This window comes from Sphaerodactylus townsendi, linkage group LG01, assembly GCF_021028975.2.
Source record: "Sphaerodactylus townsendi isolate TG3544 linkage group LG01, MPM_Stown_v2.3, whole genome shotgun sequence".
Lineage (NCBI taxonomy): Eukaryota > Metazoa > Chordata > Lepidosauria > Squamata > Sphaerodactylidae > Sphaerodactylus > Sphaerodactylus townsendi.
In genome coordinates this window covers 137,178,479-137,196,231 of record NC_059425.1, presented here as the reverse complement: position 1 = coordinate 137,196,231, position 17,753 = coordinate 137,178,479, and the positions used below count along the sequence as shown (strand labels likewise).

Genomic DNA, 17,753 nt, shown 5'->3' with positions numbered 1-17,753 from the left:
GAACCTTCTTGCCTAGCAATTCAGAATGGGAACTATTCTTGAAAACCCAATCCCCTCCCCCCATGTGGAATGAAAACAATCATGTTTACAAGGCAGCATATGAATAGTTAGCTACAAAAGTCACTTTTGAACAGCAGCCAAATATATCCTTACTTCCAAGTGAGACTAGCTTGGTTCATTGTTAGACACTCATATTACTATTTTTTTCTACAAATACAGAAATGTATTCTCTCATGAAATGTATTCAACAGCATTACCTGAGGCAGCTGACATGAAATAGAAGCAAATGTAAAACTGAAAAAGGTATTCCTTTAAAAGATCAATGGCTTTACAAGTTTAACTTTAAACTGCCTTTTTATCTCTTACAAAAATAAACCCCCAAGATCCAATCAAGCTTTAGAAGAGCAAGTAGGGATACTATCCAAATACAAATTGTTGTTGTCTTTAATTCTCAAACTGGATGGCAGAAATTCTTCAACATATTTTGAAAGGAATTCCTAAAACTATGTATGATCTGCTCTATTATTTCCATAGAGTAGTCTTCTCTATGGCCTCATATATCCATAGGAACTCCACCAAATTAGACACCCCTATATTTTAAACTCGGGTAAAACTTGATGTGCATTCAAATGAGCATTCAAATGCAGATGTTGACTTCTTACTTCATTGATTTCAACAGAATGGATATTTGAATGAATGCACAGATTCTTAACAAGATGAGGCTGTGAATCCTACTGATCTTGCAAGTTTCAATCCTTGTGTGGTTTAAATCTGAATTTTTACAATAATAATGTGTGTATTTTAATCCATTTTGATTTTATTAATGGGACTATTATTTATATGCTAGCAACTCGGCTGAAATATTATCCTCCACTTTTAGTTAGATGGGATAAAAAGATTTTAAATAAATACTGTTACTTTTCTCAAATTAAATTGTGCAAGAATCTTGCTCATCTGACCACTGATAAGCTTTGTCCCAATAGACACAAATCCCACAGAATCAGACATAAAAGGGCTCAGGATAATTAACAATGGTAGGCTCACAAATCAAACCCAGTGGATTCCTTCAGAATACCTAATTTAAAGCTTGTGTATTTTATGGGAAAGGGTTATTGTTAATGACTGTGTGTGTTTCTCGCTCTTATGGTCAACTCACAAGCTTTTCCTCTTTTTCTTGGAGCACAAGCGAGAAAGACTCACAAGGAGTACATACAAGCCTACCTCAAGCCAGTCTTACCCATTCAATTAGAGTGAAGAAAGGGGCATATTCCCACCTCCATTTTCCATCTCTGTGTAGCTTTCTTTAAATGAGCAGCAGAGTGCAATTTTTTATTTTTCATCTCAGATGCCAAAATGTCTAAGGCTTATCACCTAGGACTGGCTCTTGACAGACACCACAGCTAGACAGGCCAATCTTAGTATCAGTATTTATAGTGATTGATTATTCCTTTTAAAAGCAGACTTCAAAAGTCCCCTACAGAATCCCTAGTCAATACCAGCTGCTGTTTGCTTTTCACTATGGCTATTACCACAAATAACTGCAAGCCTCAGCTAATGAAGCAAAAGTAGCAGCACATATTTTCTATGTGAAGCTATGCAAACAGCAGTCAACCAGCAGAAAAGCCCGCCATATGAATGTGAGCAGTATGGGAAAAACATTACAGTGATCTATAAACTGTTGTTCATTGAGTGGTCTTCTGTGCAAGCACACATGGAACTGTGCATGTACAGCTCTGCCATGGAGAAGAGTATCAAGCTTTTCATCAGGCATTCCTGTAGCCACAGAGTACTCCCTCCCCCTCAGAGCTGTAGGCAGGAAGATTTCCCACTGAAATGGTCATAAGGTCAGACGGGGAAGGAGCAATCCTGTCCATTCTCCAATCACTGCAATTGACATGTTACCTTGAGAGATAAGTGAACCCCTACAGGTAAATGTTAAGAGTGGTGAAGGAACAGTGAGGAAGGAGAAAGTCATGTATGCCTGCACAAAAGACCACTTGATGAACTACAGTTACGGGGAACTGCAACATTGTTTTTCATCTTGGTGGTCTTATGTACGGTCCCAGAAGGGAGAGTAGCAAGCTAACCGTCTTGAAGGTGGGGTGAGACTGTAAAAGAAGCCACTCTCATTGTAAACACAGAACCTGTGCTGGTATAACAATCAACAAGAACTTCCACAGACTCTGCACTACTGCTCTCCCAGTTAAACAGATCGAGCAAGAAAAAAGAGGGTGAACTGAACCTCACTCAACTGAACACATACCACGTAGCATGTCAAGAAACAACAATAGTTTATTACCCTATTTGTTTCAACAGGATTTGTAGCACTGCTCTTCCAACAGTTGCATGACCTCTGGAGTCAACATCATGTCAGATTAACATTAATGGAGTGGGCCATGGCACTGCTCGGCAGATATCTCCGTTATCAACATGTGAAGTGAACACAGCTGAGGATGCACACCCCACATGGAGTGTGCACACACAACAATTGGGCAGTCAACTTGAGCTACAGCATACGCCTTGCAGATAGCCTTGGATACCCATTTTGATAATGACTGGGTAGAGACAGTGTGGTCCTTATGGGGTCCAATGAAGCAAACAAATAAATGTTGAGCTACACAAAAGTCTTTGGTCCTTTCTAAGTAAAAGAAGGAGGACTCATATTTCTGGCACTGCAGGGTGTGTTCTGCATTTGAGGAGAGATGGGGAAAAAACACTGGGAGGACAATGTCCTGGTTTAGATGGAAAGCTGAAACCACCTTGGGCAGATGCTCCATGCTTGGACAAAGCACCATCCTATCTCAGTAGATTTTATTAAAGGCACTCAAAGACACTCAAATTCCCAACCCTCCTAGCTGACGTGATGGCTACTAGAAAGGCCACCTTGTACGAGTGGTCAGCCAGCTCACAGGATGACATTGGTTTGAAAGACTTACTGGTCAAATAGGGGAGTACTAGAGAAAATCTTCATTGGGCCACTAGGTGTCTTTGGGGAGGGTAGAGATTAGTGAGGCCCTTGAGAAACCTCTTGCAATAAGGGTAGTAAAGAAACGCAGACTCTGATCCAAATGAAAGGCAGAAATGGCTGCTAGATGCACTTTTATGTAGGTATTAGTAAGCTAGCTTCTTTTAATATTACTAAATAATTAAAAATCAAAGGCAGCTTACATGAATGAAGGTCAACATCTTCCCACCTACAGCTGTTGCCTTAAGAATGCTTGAAGGAAAGCTTCATGCTCTTCTCCATGGCAGGCCTGCATCCGCACAGTCTCATGGAGAACTGCACAGAAGACCACAAAGATGAAGATACAATTAACTAATGCTCCTTTGAATCCCCTCCCCCCATTACCACCTTGCCTGCTTTTTCACTCATATGTTACCTTCTGTTCTGGCTGCCTTAGGAGAGGATGACAAAGCAGAAAGGCTTTTCTGAGGCCCTTTTCCAACCTGACATGTTGATATACAGAGCTCAGAGCCGTGGAACAACACGTGCAGAAAGGGGAAGGAGTGGAAGTCTAAAGAAACTGATTTACAGAAAGAGATGAGATGTAGGACCATCATTCCCAAAATCAAACAAAACAGGCAGTAAATTTATTCTTCAGCCCTGGAAGGCATTATTTTGTCAGCTGAGATGAACACATCAACAATTTTTTTTAAAGAACTCCTTTAAAATTTTCCACATGTTCTCTTAAGCAATGACTTGGGAAAGCCAAATTCACAGGCATAGAAAATTCAGCTCCTCCACATTGGCCTAGCCCAAAAGAGACCCCTTACCTTGATATGATTGATCTGGCCATCAGGATCCATATCATAGTAGCATCAAGACTTGACTACTGTAACGCACTGTACATTGGTCTTCTGTCAACATACAGAAACTCCAATTGAACATCACAGCTTGACTATTATCAGTAGCTAGATGGAGCATACATATCACTCCCTTACTACACTCACTCCATTGGCTGCACATCTGTTACAAGACGCAATTTAAGATATTGGTCTTTGGAAATGTCAAATCATGTCTCCAGCAATTAAAACACTGCGACTTTCACACCTACAGTTTTACATTTGTAAAAGCTCAACTGATCAAGAACATACGGTATGAATAGACAAGTACACATCTGGAGAGAGAGAGAAATTAAGATAAACAGACAGACAATTTTGATCGTTTTGTTAATATAACAAAAAAAAATAAGCCTTTTCGGAGCCCATAAAATTGAATTTCCAGAAGCAAAGTTCACCAAGGCTGGATGCTATTACCAGGAGGGCCACCTTGCAAGTCTGGTCTAATCCTCTTCAAAAATGTGCAGCCTGCTTACCCTTGTTAAGGGTATCTCACAGGGAAATGCTTAAGAATCGAAGCAGTTTTTTACAAGGTCCATGTCGCAGATATGGCCAGAAGTTAAAAAATAATTAGCCAAGAATGTGTGCCCTTATCAAGTGGGACAGCTAGCTATTGTTAAGAGATTATTTTAAAAACCTATAAATTTGCAAGCTGAATTAATTGGGAGCTCCTTAAAAGAGGGCCCTTGCTTGTGACTTCTTTATCTTTGGATAAGATTTTTTTTGGACTCATGAAATTGCTCTCCTATTTCTCTATGTAGTAGAAATAGATGACATCTTTCTGCTGTAAGTCAATATTATATAAGCAGAATAATTAATCTGTTCTAAAATATTAAAATAGAAGCAAAGATTCTCAAATAGTATCACTTCTGTACTATACCCAACATAAAACTAAAATGTTATAAAGGTGTCCCTCTTGCTAGGAGTTAAATGATCTAATATAAGAAAACTTAACTAGGCACCCATGACTTCTTATGTATAAGCTTATATTTGAATCAGCTTGACCAAAGTCATTCAGAATACCTAAAGAAAATTGATGCTAGTATAATGTTTTTGCGAGTTATGACTGTGCTCTGCTGGTTAATGATTTACTGTTTAATTAATTAGGTTTACTACAATCATTAACTCTGATGGTAAATTAAAAATGTCTATAGCTCAAGTCAAAGAGAAAAGACAATTTTAACATAAAATCTTAACAGATTTATATCCACTCTAGCCATGGAAGCTGGCTGGTGACCTTGTGCCAGTTATACACTCTCAGTCCTGACACTGACTAGTATTTGGATGGGAGACCTTCAAGGAATACCAGGAACGTGATGCAGAGACAGGTAATAACAAACCACCTCTGAAGGTCTCATTTCCTGAAAACCCTGCGGGGCTGCCATATGTCAGCAGTGACTTGGTAGGAAAAAAAATGGGCAATAGTACTGGCTCTGAGTTTTCGTGTGGATTTAAGAATTAAGTTTTAAGAATTAAGTTTTTATTTTTAACGTGGAAAACTGAAATGAACAGTCCACAGAAGGGTTAGATGCAAATTTTAAAAAGCAAATAAAGTCAGTGTTGATGTACAGCCACCATTCAGTAAGTGCTTAAAATTTCCTTCAAACTCATTCCAAGGCCTCCAAGCCAATATTGCATGTCACTGGCTGTGTATTTTAATCCACATGCCAGTCTGATCAGAATGGAGGCTACAAGGTGATCAGATGGAAAAAATGCAACTAGGGAAAAGTTTTTGTGGTTCATTTTATCATTAGGTCACTGATTATGAGCAATATCAGGAAATGCTAAAATGAGATATTTTTTAATTGATATTGCTAAATAACTTTTTGCGTATACACATTAAGAACATAAGAACATAAGAACTAGCCTGCTGGATCAGACCAGAGTCCATCTAGTCCAGCATTCTGCTACTTGCAGTTGCAATTGCTCACCAGATACCTTTGGGAACTCACATGCAGGATGTGAAAGCAATGGCCTTCTGCTGCTGCTCCTGAGCACCTAGTCTGCTAAGGCATTTGCAATCTCAGATCAAGGAGAATCAAGATTGGTAGCCATAGATCGACTTCTCCTCCATAAATCTATCCAAGCCCCTTTTAAAGCTATCCAGGTTAGCGGCCATCACCACCTCCTGTGGCAACATATTCCAAACACCAATCCCGCGTTGCGTGAAGAAATGTTTTCTTTTATTAGTCCTAATTCTTCACCCCAGCATTTTCAATGTATGTCCCCTGGTTCTAGTATTGTGAGAAACAGAGAAAAATGTCTCTCTGTTAGCATTTTCTACCCCATGCATAATTTTATAGACTTCAGTCATATCCCCCCTCAGACGTCTCCTCTCCAAACTAAAGAGTCCCAAACGCTGCAGCCTCTCCTCATAAGGAAGGTGCTCCAATCCCTCAATCATCCTCATTGCCCTTCTCTGCACTTTTTCTATCTCTTCGATATCCTTTTTGAGATGTGGTGACCAGAACTGAACACAGTACTCCAAGTACGGTCGCACCACTGCTTTATATAAGGGCATGACAATCTTTGCAGTTTTATTATTAGTTCCTTTCCTAATTATCCCCAGCATAGAGTTTGCCTTTTTCACAGATGCCATGCATTGAGTTGACATTCCCATGGAACTGAACTAAGACGCCCAAATCCCTTTCCTGGTCTGTGACTGATAGCACTGACCCCTGTAGCATGTATGTGAAGTTTGGATTTTTTGCCCCTATGTGCATCACTTTACATTTTGCTACATTGAATAGCATTTGCCATTTCTTAGCCCACTCACCTAATTTATCAAGGTCTGCTTGCAGCTCTTCGCAGTCCTTTGCGCTTCTAGCCACCCTACATAATTTCGTATCATCTGCAAACTTGGCCATCACGCTACCCACACCTACTTCTAGGTCATTTTGCACATGTGGTTTCTTGATATGGGGAGATGCAGTCAGTTTGAGGCAACCAAATGATTCTCCTCCTTCACTCTGTGTACAGTGAGCATCATTGAATCCTTGTGCCATGATTGGCTGCTTGCATGAGCTCCATATTTCCAAGTACGAGTCACCTTGTGGAACTTCAGCAGCATGGACAACTGCATTTATAATAAGCTAATGTCAATTTCAATCAGAACAATTTCACTAAGACTAAGTAAAGAGTTAAAGTAATCATCTTGCTTAGTCTGATGAATGCTGATCATGCAGAAGCAAAAACAGCACACAAGCTTGAAGTACATCTCATTTTTAATTGCAAACAGAATCACAACATCAGGGGACTCACTTATGAAAGGATATTACAAGCAGGGCGAAACCATACTTTGAAACTTAGCAGCAAGCAATCTCTAGCCCACAATGGTGTCTCATGGGATCAAAACCATTACTAAAATTATTTTGCTATTAGAAATGTTCCAGTTTCTACAAGCTAAATCTTAGTACACTGTGATTCCACCACTATTCTGACTCAGAGTACTGTGTGGCTCTCCAGAGGCTGGTTATTGATGTCTCACCATAGCCAAGTGAATGGGAAGGTGAAGCCTACGCCTCCAATACAACAAATGAGTTGTGTCTCCACCAGCTCTATAAAAGGCAATCTGGCTTGGCTCAAGGTGAGGGGTGGAAGAACAACCTTCTGGGGGATGGAGTGCTCTGAACAGTAAATTTTAGAGATTTCTGCAAGTGAACCTACTGGAAGAGAGTCAGAGATACTGGAGGAGGCCCTCTCCTAACTAATGGAGGATTAGACATTATACTTCCATTGCTCTCTACTGAAGGGCAAGTCCAAGATAAACCTTCTAAGCAGTGGGTAATTGGTAGGTGTGATAATAAATATCCGATGCTTTAATCCTAGGGAACGTGAGGGTTAGGCTGCTGAGCTGACAACATTCTGTAAACTCTGAGGCCTTTGTTGTTAAAAAAAGAAGTGAGGACTCCCACTGAAAAGCATTGGGATGGTTCCAATGCTTTCCAATGGGAGTCCACCGAGCGGCTAAGAGGCGTGTCTGTGTATCTTCAAAGACAGCTCCTCAAAAATTAAAAAAGGAAACTATATCTTGTCGGAATTGGCAGGACTAGCTGAGTTCAACTATGTAATTTTCAGACTGAAAAGGTGCCCAGGATCAGAGCCTGGCAAGAAAACATCCTGGGGCAACCACCAGCAAATGAAAGCAGGCAGAAGTTTGGTTCAGGGGGTCCAAAGTTATGGACCCTCAAAGGGGTAGCCCCAATCTCCTGTTAGCTCCCATTGGAAACAATGGGGGATGGAGTACCCCCTTTGGGGGTCTATAACTTCCCTCCAAAACCAAATCTCACCAAACTCAGGTGGTATCATCAGGACAGTCTCCAGATGATACCCTGAAATGTTGGTGCCTGTAGCTTTAAAACTGTGCCCTCTCCAGGCTGAAATGCAAAACCACCGAAAAATACCCTCCAAAAGCCCGAATACCTTGCGTTCGGATTCGTTCATATTTGAGCAGGACACATTCCGCAGATTTTGGCCCAAATATGCCCGAATTCACCCAGAGTTAGGCCGAATCTGGCATTTGTTGCACCCAAATCTCAAAGTCAAGAACTGATCAGTCAAGAAGTGATCTAGAGAAGAGACACCTTCCCTGAAGCCTGCTTGTTTTATTCCAGTTAACTTTTCCTGTTTGAACCAAATAGAAAATTTATCCAAAAGATGTTTAGCATACAATTTACTAGAAATATTTAGCAGACTAATTGGCCTATTGTTTGAGGGCTCATCTCTACTTCCTTTTTTTTTTTTTTAAAGTGACTATAATAGCTGTCTCCCAGCTCTTGACGGTCTGTCCAGTTGAATCTATTAAAGTAAATAAGCAAGCTAGGAATGGTGTCTACCACTTAGAATTGTTCTTTACAAAATTTAGAGGGATGCCATCAAGTCTGGAGGTTTTAGAATTTCTTGGTTGGTTAATAGGTAACCTTAGCAAGGCAGACAGGGGGCCACTCTGTCAAGTCCTTAGTTGATATTATATTAGGAGACCTTTAGGGGTCTTCATAAAGCCGTTGGAAATGCAAAACTCATTAATGTAGAGATATACAGGAGTCCAAAGCAGATCTATTACTGGATAGTTTCCTGGAAAGGGAGGTATTTTTTAATCAATAATTGAATAAGAGTCCTCCCAAGGTCTCTCCTATGTTGTTTGTTTTTGTTAGTTTTAAGATGTCTGTAAGTTTTCTTGAGACTTGCAAGTAGCGTGAAGGCTGTCTGTCTTTCTTCTGTATCAGCTGCAATGTACACATTGTAGGCAGAGGTCATGGCAATCTAAGCTTGGAGGCACTCCTTCCCAACCCAAGGCTTACTAAATTTGCCCGCCTTATGGCCTCTAAGATTGGACATGTGAAATAGAATTGGTTTTGAACTATGTACAAAAGCATCATACACAGTTAACAATTCTTGTATAGAATCAGGTTCTAGGAGAGCTATGCAATAGCTAGGAATGTCATTATTTTATCATATCATTTCTTCACACAAAAACTGCATGCTGAGATTCTCTTTACCCTCAAATAGAATTCGTTCAACCACTTCCTGGTTGCATATGAAAAGACTTATCTGGTTTTTAAGAGGGAAATGGTTATTTTAAAAGAGACCTATAATTAGCAAGAATTAAAGCAGCCCAGAGAGAAATATACAGACATTGTTGAGATTAATTAATACTCATTCCATTAGGGCTTCTACACCAAGACACTTCCCCAAATCTGCTCTGTCACAAAGGGATGGCCAAATCATTTTTCATGCCTGGTGAAGTAGGTCACAGGAAGCATCCCCCCACACCCCGCAAAAAGGAAAAGAGATGGATTTGGAGGACATATTCTCCTTTTCTATAGCACCATAATTGCTCTCAATATTTTTGTATCATTTCCTCTCATAACTCAAAACAAGGCTGATATCTCTAATGGTTAACGGATTCACACTCACAGTAGCAAATTCTAGAGCACTGTTCTTCAGCAAAAACAGAAAGAGGTCTCTTTGTGGCAATGGGGGTCAAAGAGCACTGAAATGCAAGAAATGCATCTGCTTGCAAAGCCTAAATACACACAAGATGAGCACAGCGCCCATTCCCAGCAACAATAATCAGTGACAGCACTACTGCTGTGGGGTCATCTTGTTAGAGATATCATTGTCTGCATGTCTTCACGGCTTACAATTATTTTTCCTATGTCAATGTAGATATAGCCGCCCATGAAGACACAATGCTTATAGTACAATAAATCTGCCAGTCTTTAAAAGGCCACGGGGTTGTTCATTGTTTTTGCAAGGTTGCTTTTATTCCTCATTTCAGGACAACGAACAGAGGTTTGTGAGACATCTCATGACTATTCAATAATTCAATTACACTAAGCGGCACTGGACACAAGGCCCTCTAACACAGGTTCAACTCCTTTGTTTTCATTGTCTGCATTTGTCCCTTCTCATTCTGTGAGAGAAGATATGGAAAACTAGGAAAAAGTAGAACACAAACGTTGCCATAGAAAATAAAGCTTAGGCCAGCCCACATTCACTGCATTTATCATTAAGGTAATCAAGGAACAGTACTACACTTCAATGGACTTAGAAAAGTGTGACTGCTTGGAATGGTACTGTCACTTGGCTAAGGCCACACAAAGTTGAACTGGCAAAGAAGAAACTGGAGCTTTGCTTCATCACTTCTTCCTTTACTACTGACAGATATGAGAATCAACTAATTTCAATAGGAGGGTTAATGTTAATTCTTCCTCAGTTGAAATCAACAGAACTATAAATGCATGCCCTCGTAGTGTGTTTAGGAAACAACTGATGAGACAGCAATAGATCTGAGATATTAGGGAAGTGGGGAAAACTAAACTATCAACGGCATTCAGTATGGTCAATCATGACCTGTTGCCCTTGGAATTTAGGGGGTTGCTTTATAATGGCTCTCCTCCTTTCTCCAAGGCCAGGGATAAAAGGTGGAGTTAGCTGAAAAGGTATCAGCCAGAAACACTCTTGAATGTAGCATACCGCAGGGAGCGATCCATTCTCCAGTGTTATTTAATGTTTATATGTGTTCCCTTGCTCAACTGGTCAGGAGTTTTGGGTTGGATTGTCACCAATATGCAGATGACACCCAGCTCTACAAATGCCATCTGGGGCCAAAATCATGGTCTGTTGTCTGGAGGTCAGCTGAAATTAAATCCATCTAAGAGGTCCTGTGGCTTGGCTGTTCCAGAAAAGTGTAGGGGTCTAAACCCCCAGCTCTTGATGGGACACAATTAATACCAACCTCATCCATCAAGAGTCTGGGTGTTGTCCTAGAAGACACCCTCACTATAGAAAGGCAAGTATCCAACGTGATTAGGAAAGCATTTTATCATCTATGCCAGATTAGGCAACTGACTCCTTACCTGTCCCGCTCTAACCTAGCTACAGTGATTTACATAACAGTTGCCTTCAAACTAGATTACTGCAACTAGTTCTATATAGGGTTGCCCTTGAAGTTGCTTCGGAGGCTTCAACTGGCACTAGATGCAGTTGTGCATGTCCTAACAGGGACACCTTGGAGGATTGTTAAATTAAGATCCAATGGAGAAAAGTGAAACTGTTTTCACTTTTGATGCTAAAGGTTTCGTTTCATTTTGATGCTTAATGGCCAAATGCTGACACTGTAGGGATTAAGAGTTAATATTTGATGCGGAAGAAACTGGAAGTCTATATGAAATAAGTACATTAAAATTTGGTCAATTTCTATCTCTGTAAATGTTTTTTACTTTGATTTTGGAGTAAAAATTTTGAAACCGAGAATGCGTATCTAGTCAGTCCCCTGCCAGCTGCATCAGCTCCAAATCAGCTTCTGAATCAAATTCAAGGTGCCGATGCTACCCTTTACAACCCTTAATGGTCTGGGGCTTCATTCCTGTGGGACCACCTCCTCTGATATATCCCCATGAGATCTTTGGTACAATCCAACGTTTGAAGAGCTGATCTTTTAAATGTGGCAGCATCTGCACCATTAGAAGACTTAAGATTTATTAGGGTTTTAGATTTATATTATTATATTATTTAAGCTGCTGTCTTTTATATTTGCTGGTAGCCATCCTGAGTCCCACTATGGTGGTGGCGGGGATATAAATCAAAAGAATAAATAAATTTTAAAAACTGGAGTAGTGGACAACCGAGCAAACCTAAGCAGAGTTACATTCTAACAACATGGGGAGTAGTTTAGGACTGCACCACAAATGAGGCAGGGATGCAATTGACTAAGCATCTGAGCAAAGAGATTGGAAGTTAAATGGAAGAGGGGAGGTTGGCAAATGGATTCTTGATCATTATACTTGAGGCCTTTTTCATGTTCAGGCATTTTTAATGAACTTAAGAAGGACAGCGATGACCAAATTTTTAAGAACCACAACTGAGCTTGCTTAGCCTTTGTTTTTCCTAAGTTGACTAAAATATATTCCTCACTCTGCTGTGCACATTGTCACCAAGAAGTACTTAGCTCAACAGTATATATACAGATACTTAGAGATGCATAATTTCCTTCATGTTTATTGAGAATGTTGATCAGTGGTAGTATAAAAACCGGGGAAGGGGGAAGAAAGGCTCTCACAGACCTTGAGCAGCAGGAGTGAAATTAAATTAGTTCATTGCTGGAAGCATGAAGCATTAATGAAATGCAACTGGAGAATTTTCTCCAACATTTATTCAGTGTAATTAAATTCTTTTACTCAAAATCTATACTTAGCCAAGCATGAAATATTGCACCATCATAATAACTGCAGAGGGTAATCAAGAACTGAACTATAAGCATCTTATTCCTTTTCATAGCAGGCTGAAGGTGTTAAATCACTTACGCGGTTTGAAGTGTATTCAAAGGACACATGAAAAAGGGCCCGCTTTTACCAGCGACTACAGTTCCTGATACGTTTTTCTTTCTCTCTTTTATGAAAGCCACCAGAGACCAGTTCTCACTGAGCTTGCAAAGTCAGAAAGCTCTCATTTGATGCCTTTAAGTTAGTCTGTTAACTATCATCTTAGTACTGTCTCACATTGACAGGAGACCTAAGATTTTATATGGCCACTGTCAAATGAAACAGGTGCTACTACATTTCAGGAAATAACCGTAGCTCAAAAGGTGGACAATAACAAATTCTGCATGTATAGAAGACCCAGGCCCCCTCCTCTGACCCTTCCAATTAAAAGGTGTTCCAGTTAAAAGGGGTGATAGATCCCAAACGCTGAAAAGCTGCTGGCACTTTTATAAAGGCAGTAGGGCTGTGAAAGTAACAGAATGTGTCAGGAAAGTGCTTGTATAAAGGGAATCAGGACTGCAGTTCCACTGTTTATAGTATGTATTATCTGTATATTATGTGCTATCCTTCTCTTAATATGTTGTTTTACTTCAGTAATTCAATGCTTTGCTTTGTTGAACATATGGTTTTATTGTATATATGCTGAAATTGTTTTAATTGTTTATATTGTTATTATGTTTACAGTTTTGTTTTCTTCTGTTGTTCACCGCCTTGAGCCCTTAGGGGGAGGGCGGGTTATAAATTTAACAACAACAACAACAACAACAACATGTCTGAAACTTTTTTACATTCTTTCTAATTTTACAATCCTAATCCTGTTGTGCTGCTTATTAGATTCCTCATACTATTTAATAGAAATATTTTAAGCTGTGTAATCGAGTTTCAGTGAGAAAGAAGGGCATAAACAAAGAAACAAACAGTGCAGCTCTACACTGACATAAATCCTTATAGAACTTCAGGCTCAACCAGCCTAGTCCACACATGCAACTGCTTAACATTATATGTAACTTCAGATGGGGGTTTTAACTGGTGGTTCCACTGCCCTGGACTATAAGTGCATTTGAAAGACTATTCCCTTAAATCAGCATGTCTGGGATCTTGGAACATGATGCTGACTTAAACTATGCCCAATTCAAATATGAAAAAATATGATATATCCACACTAATTTACTTTCAACATTATGGCATGCCTTAAATTTTTTCTGTTTGCAGTTTTTCTGTTTGCATCGTTCTCTGATTCTATAATCCTATTGTGTTGCATTGGATATCTTCTGCTGTCTGACTGAATTGTTCTTTACATTTTGAAACCTGCCTTCAGTTCTTAGTGAGGAAGGTGGGTGACAAATGAATTTTTTTAAAGATTCCCCCAATTCTGTGAAACACAACCAAAATAACCTGCTAATGACAAAGACATGTACATATGAAACTGCGTCAGCACAATCTGTATGCCATGAATGAAGTCAGAAAGTCAGGAAATGCCATATGCCACAGGAATCTGCGCAAATCTAGTAACTAACATTCAATTACCAGCAGGTGTAAGCACATGGAGACACAGAAGAGCGCACACACATACATAAGCTATTTTATCAGAAAAGGAGGAAACTCCTTCCCATCCACCCACATCGCTAATCCTGCAGAAAGGTCCCCTCCCTTTTAATTGCTCTGTATTTGTAAATATACAGCCAATACATGCCAATGCCTCCACGGTATTCACAATCATGTGTTTGCATCACGCTTGATGGGCACCAACTGGTGCAATCATCAGAGTGTTGCAGGCAAGCACACAGGCTGTACTGGACCCAATTCAGTACTTTATGTCTTACAAACACCAGTTTCCACTCCTTATTCCTTTCCATATTTTATACAAATGAATTTTATGACATAGAACAGGACCCATTACTAAGAAATTAACAAAAAAATGTAATTTCTGTAATTGATATACACACATATACATATGTCTGTGGCTTCAGAGGCAGACACCTAGATCTGCAAATCAGGGCCATACTTACCCCAAACATAATCGCCAGTGGTGGATTTGGGAGATGCAGCGAGCCCAGTAGATGAGGCTGGGAGCTGTGTGGGGCTCACTGGAGCTGCACTAGGCTTGTCAGCAGAGTAGGTCATGTGGGGGGTGGGGAGGGGAGAGACATAGCTGGTCTGGTGGCAAAGGCTGGATGCTGCACTGGGCTTGCTGGGGGGAGCGGGAGCTGCAGTGGGCTGATTGGCACTAGAAGGATAAGGGGAACAGAAAATGTGGCGAGCATAGCAGTGGAAATACAGAGCCACGCCAGGCTCACTGGGGGCAGAGGCCATGGGGGGGGGGGGTAATGGGAGCTCTGGCAAGATCTCTGGGAACACCAGCAAAGGTGGTGAGGACTACTGAGAAGGAACCCCCCTCCCCGCTCCTGAGTATCACTGGTTCCCACTTGTGTGTGTGTGTGAGTGTGTGTGTGCGCGTGCATAAAAACAGGAGAAATAACTCCCAAGATAATATATCCCCAGGACACCCAGAAGGAGTAGGAAACTGTGATTAATTTAAGCAGTCACTATGTAATGCTTTGGGAAAAATACAGCTGATGGTGCATTTACTAACTGTGACAATAAAAAATGTGACTTAGAGCAAAAGTTTTGTTTTAGTGTGTTCAGCAGGTCTCTTTAACTTAACTTTCTGAATGCATCATTGATTTCAGTTATACAGAAAAGGAACCACATTCTTATTGTTACTTATGTTAGCCACGATTTAGAAGGAAAAAGCAAGATCTTCACCCCTGACCCACATGAGTAATTGGAGTATAATCAAAGTCGGGCAGCTCCATCCAGATTGGAGGGGGGTGTCAGGGAATGTTATCTGTGTGATTAAGATGCGTTCCCAATTCTATGTAACTGCCTAAAATAACAAACAATGCTGCTCAAAAGATATATGTAACTAGTCTGTATATGTAATCACTGCCATCTGTGCATTCTTTCCTTGATCCCTACTTCATGGCTTCACATGCTTTGTAGGAAACCATGCTTCCCCTGGCACCTCTGTCCCATGTGGAAAGAATTACATCTGTTGTCCCACGGGGCAGGAAGCCAGGTGGCTCCCTCACTATTGGCCGCCGACCTTGGGGCGCCTCAGCTCCAAAAACTGTTTTTCACAAATTCTTGGGAAACCGGGAAGGGGACTTTCAGCAGGGAATAAACGGAACTGTGAATGCCAGGTTTGTCAGAAATGGTGCTTCAATATCTCATCAAGTATGGTGCTTCAATATCTCATCAACAAATGTGGCTGCTGATCAATTCCTGAGTCCGTTTATTGGCTTAAGGTTCTGAGACCTAACAGGATGACACACTCATAGGGAGCGGAAGAGTGCCATGCTGACGTTTTTTCCTGCTTCCACCATGTAAAGAGCAATCCTGCTGGAGAAGGGAGCAAACATGTCAACAGTTGGCCGCCCCTCAGCTCCACAGTGGACGAAACTGGAAGTCCAGTCGCCACAGAGCTACGCTGGCATCCGTATTGGGTGCCAGCATGGGGAGGAGAGTTACAGACTGGGGCGTTCCCAGGGGTGGAGTTGATATTAGCTGGCTTCCACCCTGGGTTTGTGGCAGTTGCACTATGTCCCTGGCCCTTGGACGTACGCCACCCTTTTGGTTGGCATTAGGCCTTGTGGAGGGCTTTCCAGTGGTGGATTTTTTTTTCATTGTTCTCCCACCCCTTTCTGCAGAAAAGCCCTTTGAAAACGGTGTGGCACCACCTTTGCTGCACTGCCTCCAGCCACCGCAATGCAGCCCGAGGATCTGAACTGCAATGTTAGTAAGATCCTTTCCTGAGTTCTTTGGCTATGATGACAAATTATATATTAAGCTTGCCTTGTTCCAGCTTCTATTTTTTAAACAATTTTATTCATTGCCATTTTTTCTGCAATTCGTTTCATTGGTTATTTGGAATGGAAACCATCCTGGTCACCCTGACTGACAAGCCGCACTAGAATGACAGGGAATCGCATCTTTGTTGATTCTCAAGGACTCTTAGCAGTTTTTGACACAGTTGACCATGGTATTCTTCCAGAAAGGCTGGCTGCGTTGTGAGTGGCTTTCCAATGTTCTGATGGTTTTGCTCTGACTCAGCTGACCAATTCCAGAAGGTGATGATGGGAGAGTGTTGCTCAGCCTAGTGGCATTAACGCTAGGGAGTTCTTTAGGGAGCCATTTTGCTTCCCGTTCACTCCCCCTGAGGGAGCAAGATCATCGGATGGGGTGCTGCTGATTCCTGGCCTACAGTTGGAGGATCAGGTTTCTTCTGTGGCAGTAGCACTTTTGATAAGCTTTAGCAGATAACATCAGCTATAGCCCTTCTTTAAACAGCATGGTTTGGCCACAGAGATCCATGCTTTGATTATATTCAGGTTGGATTACTGTAATGCACTTTAAGTGGAGCTGTCCTTGAAAATTGTTCAAAAACCTCAGCTGGTCCATTGTTCAAAATGCTGCAGCTAGGCTATTGTCAGGGTGGGATCTCACCCATTCTGAAAGACCTGCTCATATCGTTCCGGGCACAATTCAATGTTGGTTCTTATCTTTAAATCCCTAAATGGTTTGGGGCCAGAGAATGTGAAGGATGGCCTCCACCTGTACTGTTCAGTCTGCCAGTTTAGAAACCCCGCTTTCTGCGTCCCTGCCTTCAGAGCTGAGGTAGGTAGCAACTAGAGAGGGGCCTTTTTCAGTAGTGACCCCTTCTCCTTGGGATGCCCTTTCCCATGAAACTTCCCTGGTGGTTATCTTGGTTTAGTTTAGAAGTCAAGCAAAACATTCCTTTTTACCTTTTAACAAATGGTGTTTTTTCCCCTCTTAAATGTTTTCTGGTTCGCTTCTGGCCCGAGGATCTTTTTCTCTAAACATTTTAGGCTGATCAGTGTGTATGCTGTTATGACATAGATTGCTTCAATGGTGTCACCTCATTCTTAGCAGTTTCTATAGCCGTTTTGTTTTGAATGGCTGTGTTTGACTAGTGCTGTTTTATATACAATTTCTAAATAAATAAAATTTAACTACAAAGGGAAACCAAAATGGACTGTGGAGACGCATAAAGGAGGCAGCAACAAGCCACCTTCTTCCTTCTCTGCCAGCTTTCTCTGAATACCGTTTGGGAAGCTGATAAAGGCA

General features: G+C 41.1%; 1 protein-coding gene across 4 annotated transcripts in view; it reads right to left on the bottom strand.

Annotated features, from left to right (window-relative positions):
• The window catches only part of UBE3D (ubiquitin protein ligase E3D), a 70,499-nt gene that overhangs the window by 9,657 nt on the left and 43,089 nt on the right, over positions 1 to 17,753 (bottom strand). Inside the window, exons 10-11 of one of the 4 annotated variants that reach the window (XR_007244383.1) lie at positions 3,381 to 3,524; positions 3,169 to 3,280 (exon numbers count right to left, since the gene is read on the bottom strand). The exons of 1 other annotated variant lie outside the window; for it this stretch is intronic. Coding sequence is in view for 1 of the 3 variants with exons in the window: in XM_048495347.1 (XP_048351304.1) it covers positions 6,773 to 6,916 (144 nt within the window). In the remaining 2 variants the exon portion in view is untranslated. Of the gene's footprint in view, positions 1 to 3,168; positions 3,281 to 3,380; positions 3,525 to 6,747; positions 6,917 to 17,753 lie in introns of those variants that run through there. 2 more of the 4 variants (XR_007244384.1, XM_048495347.1) reach the window with 2 other exon arrangements.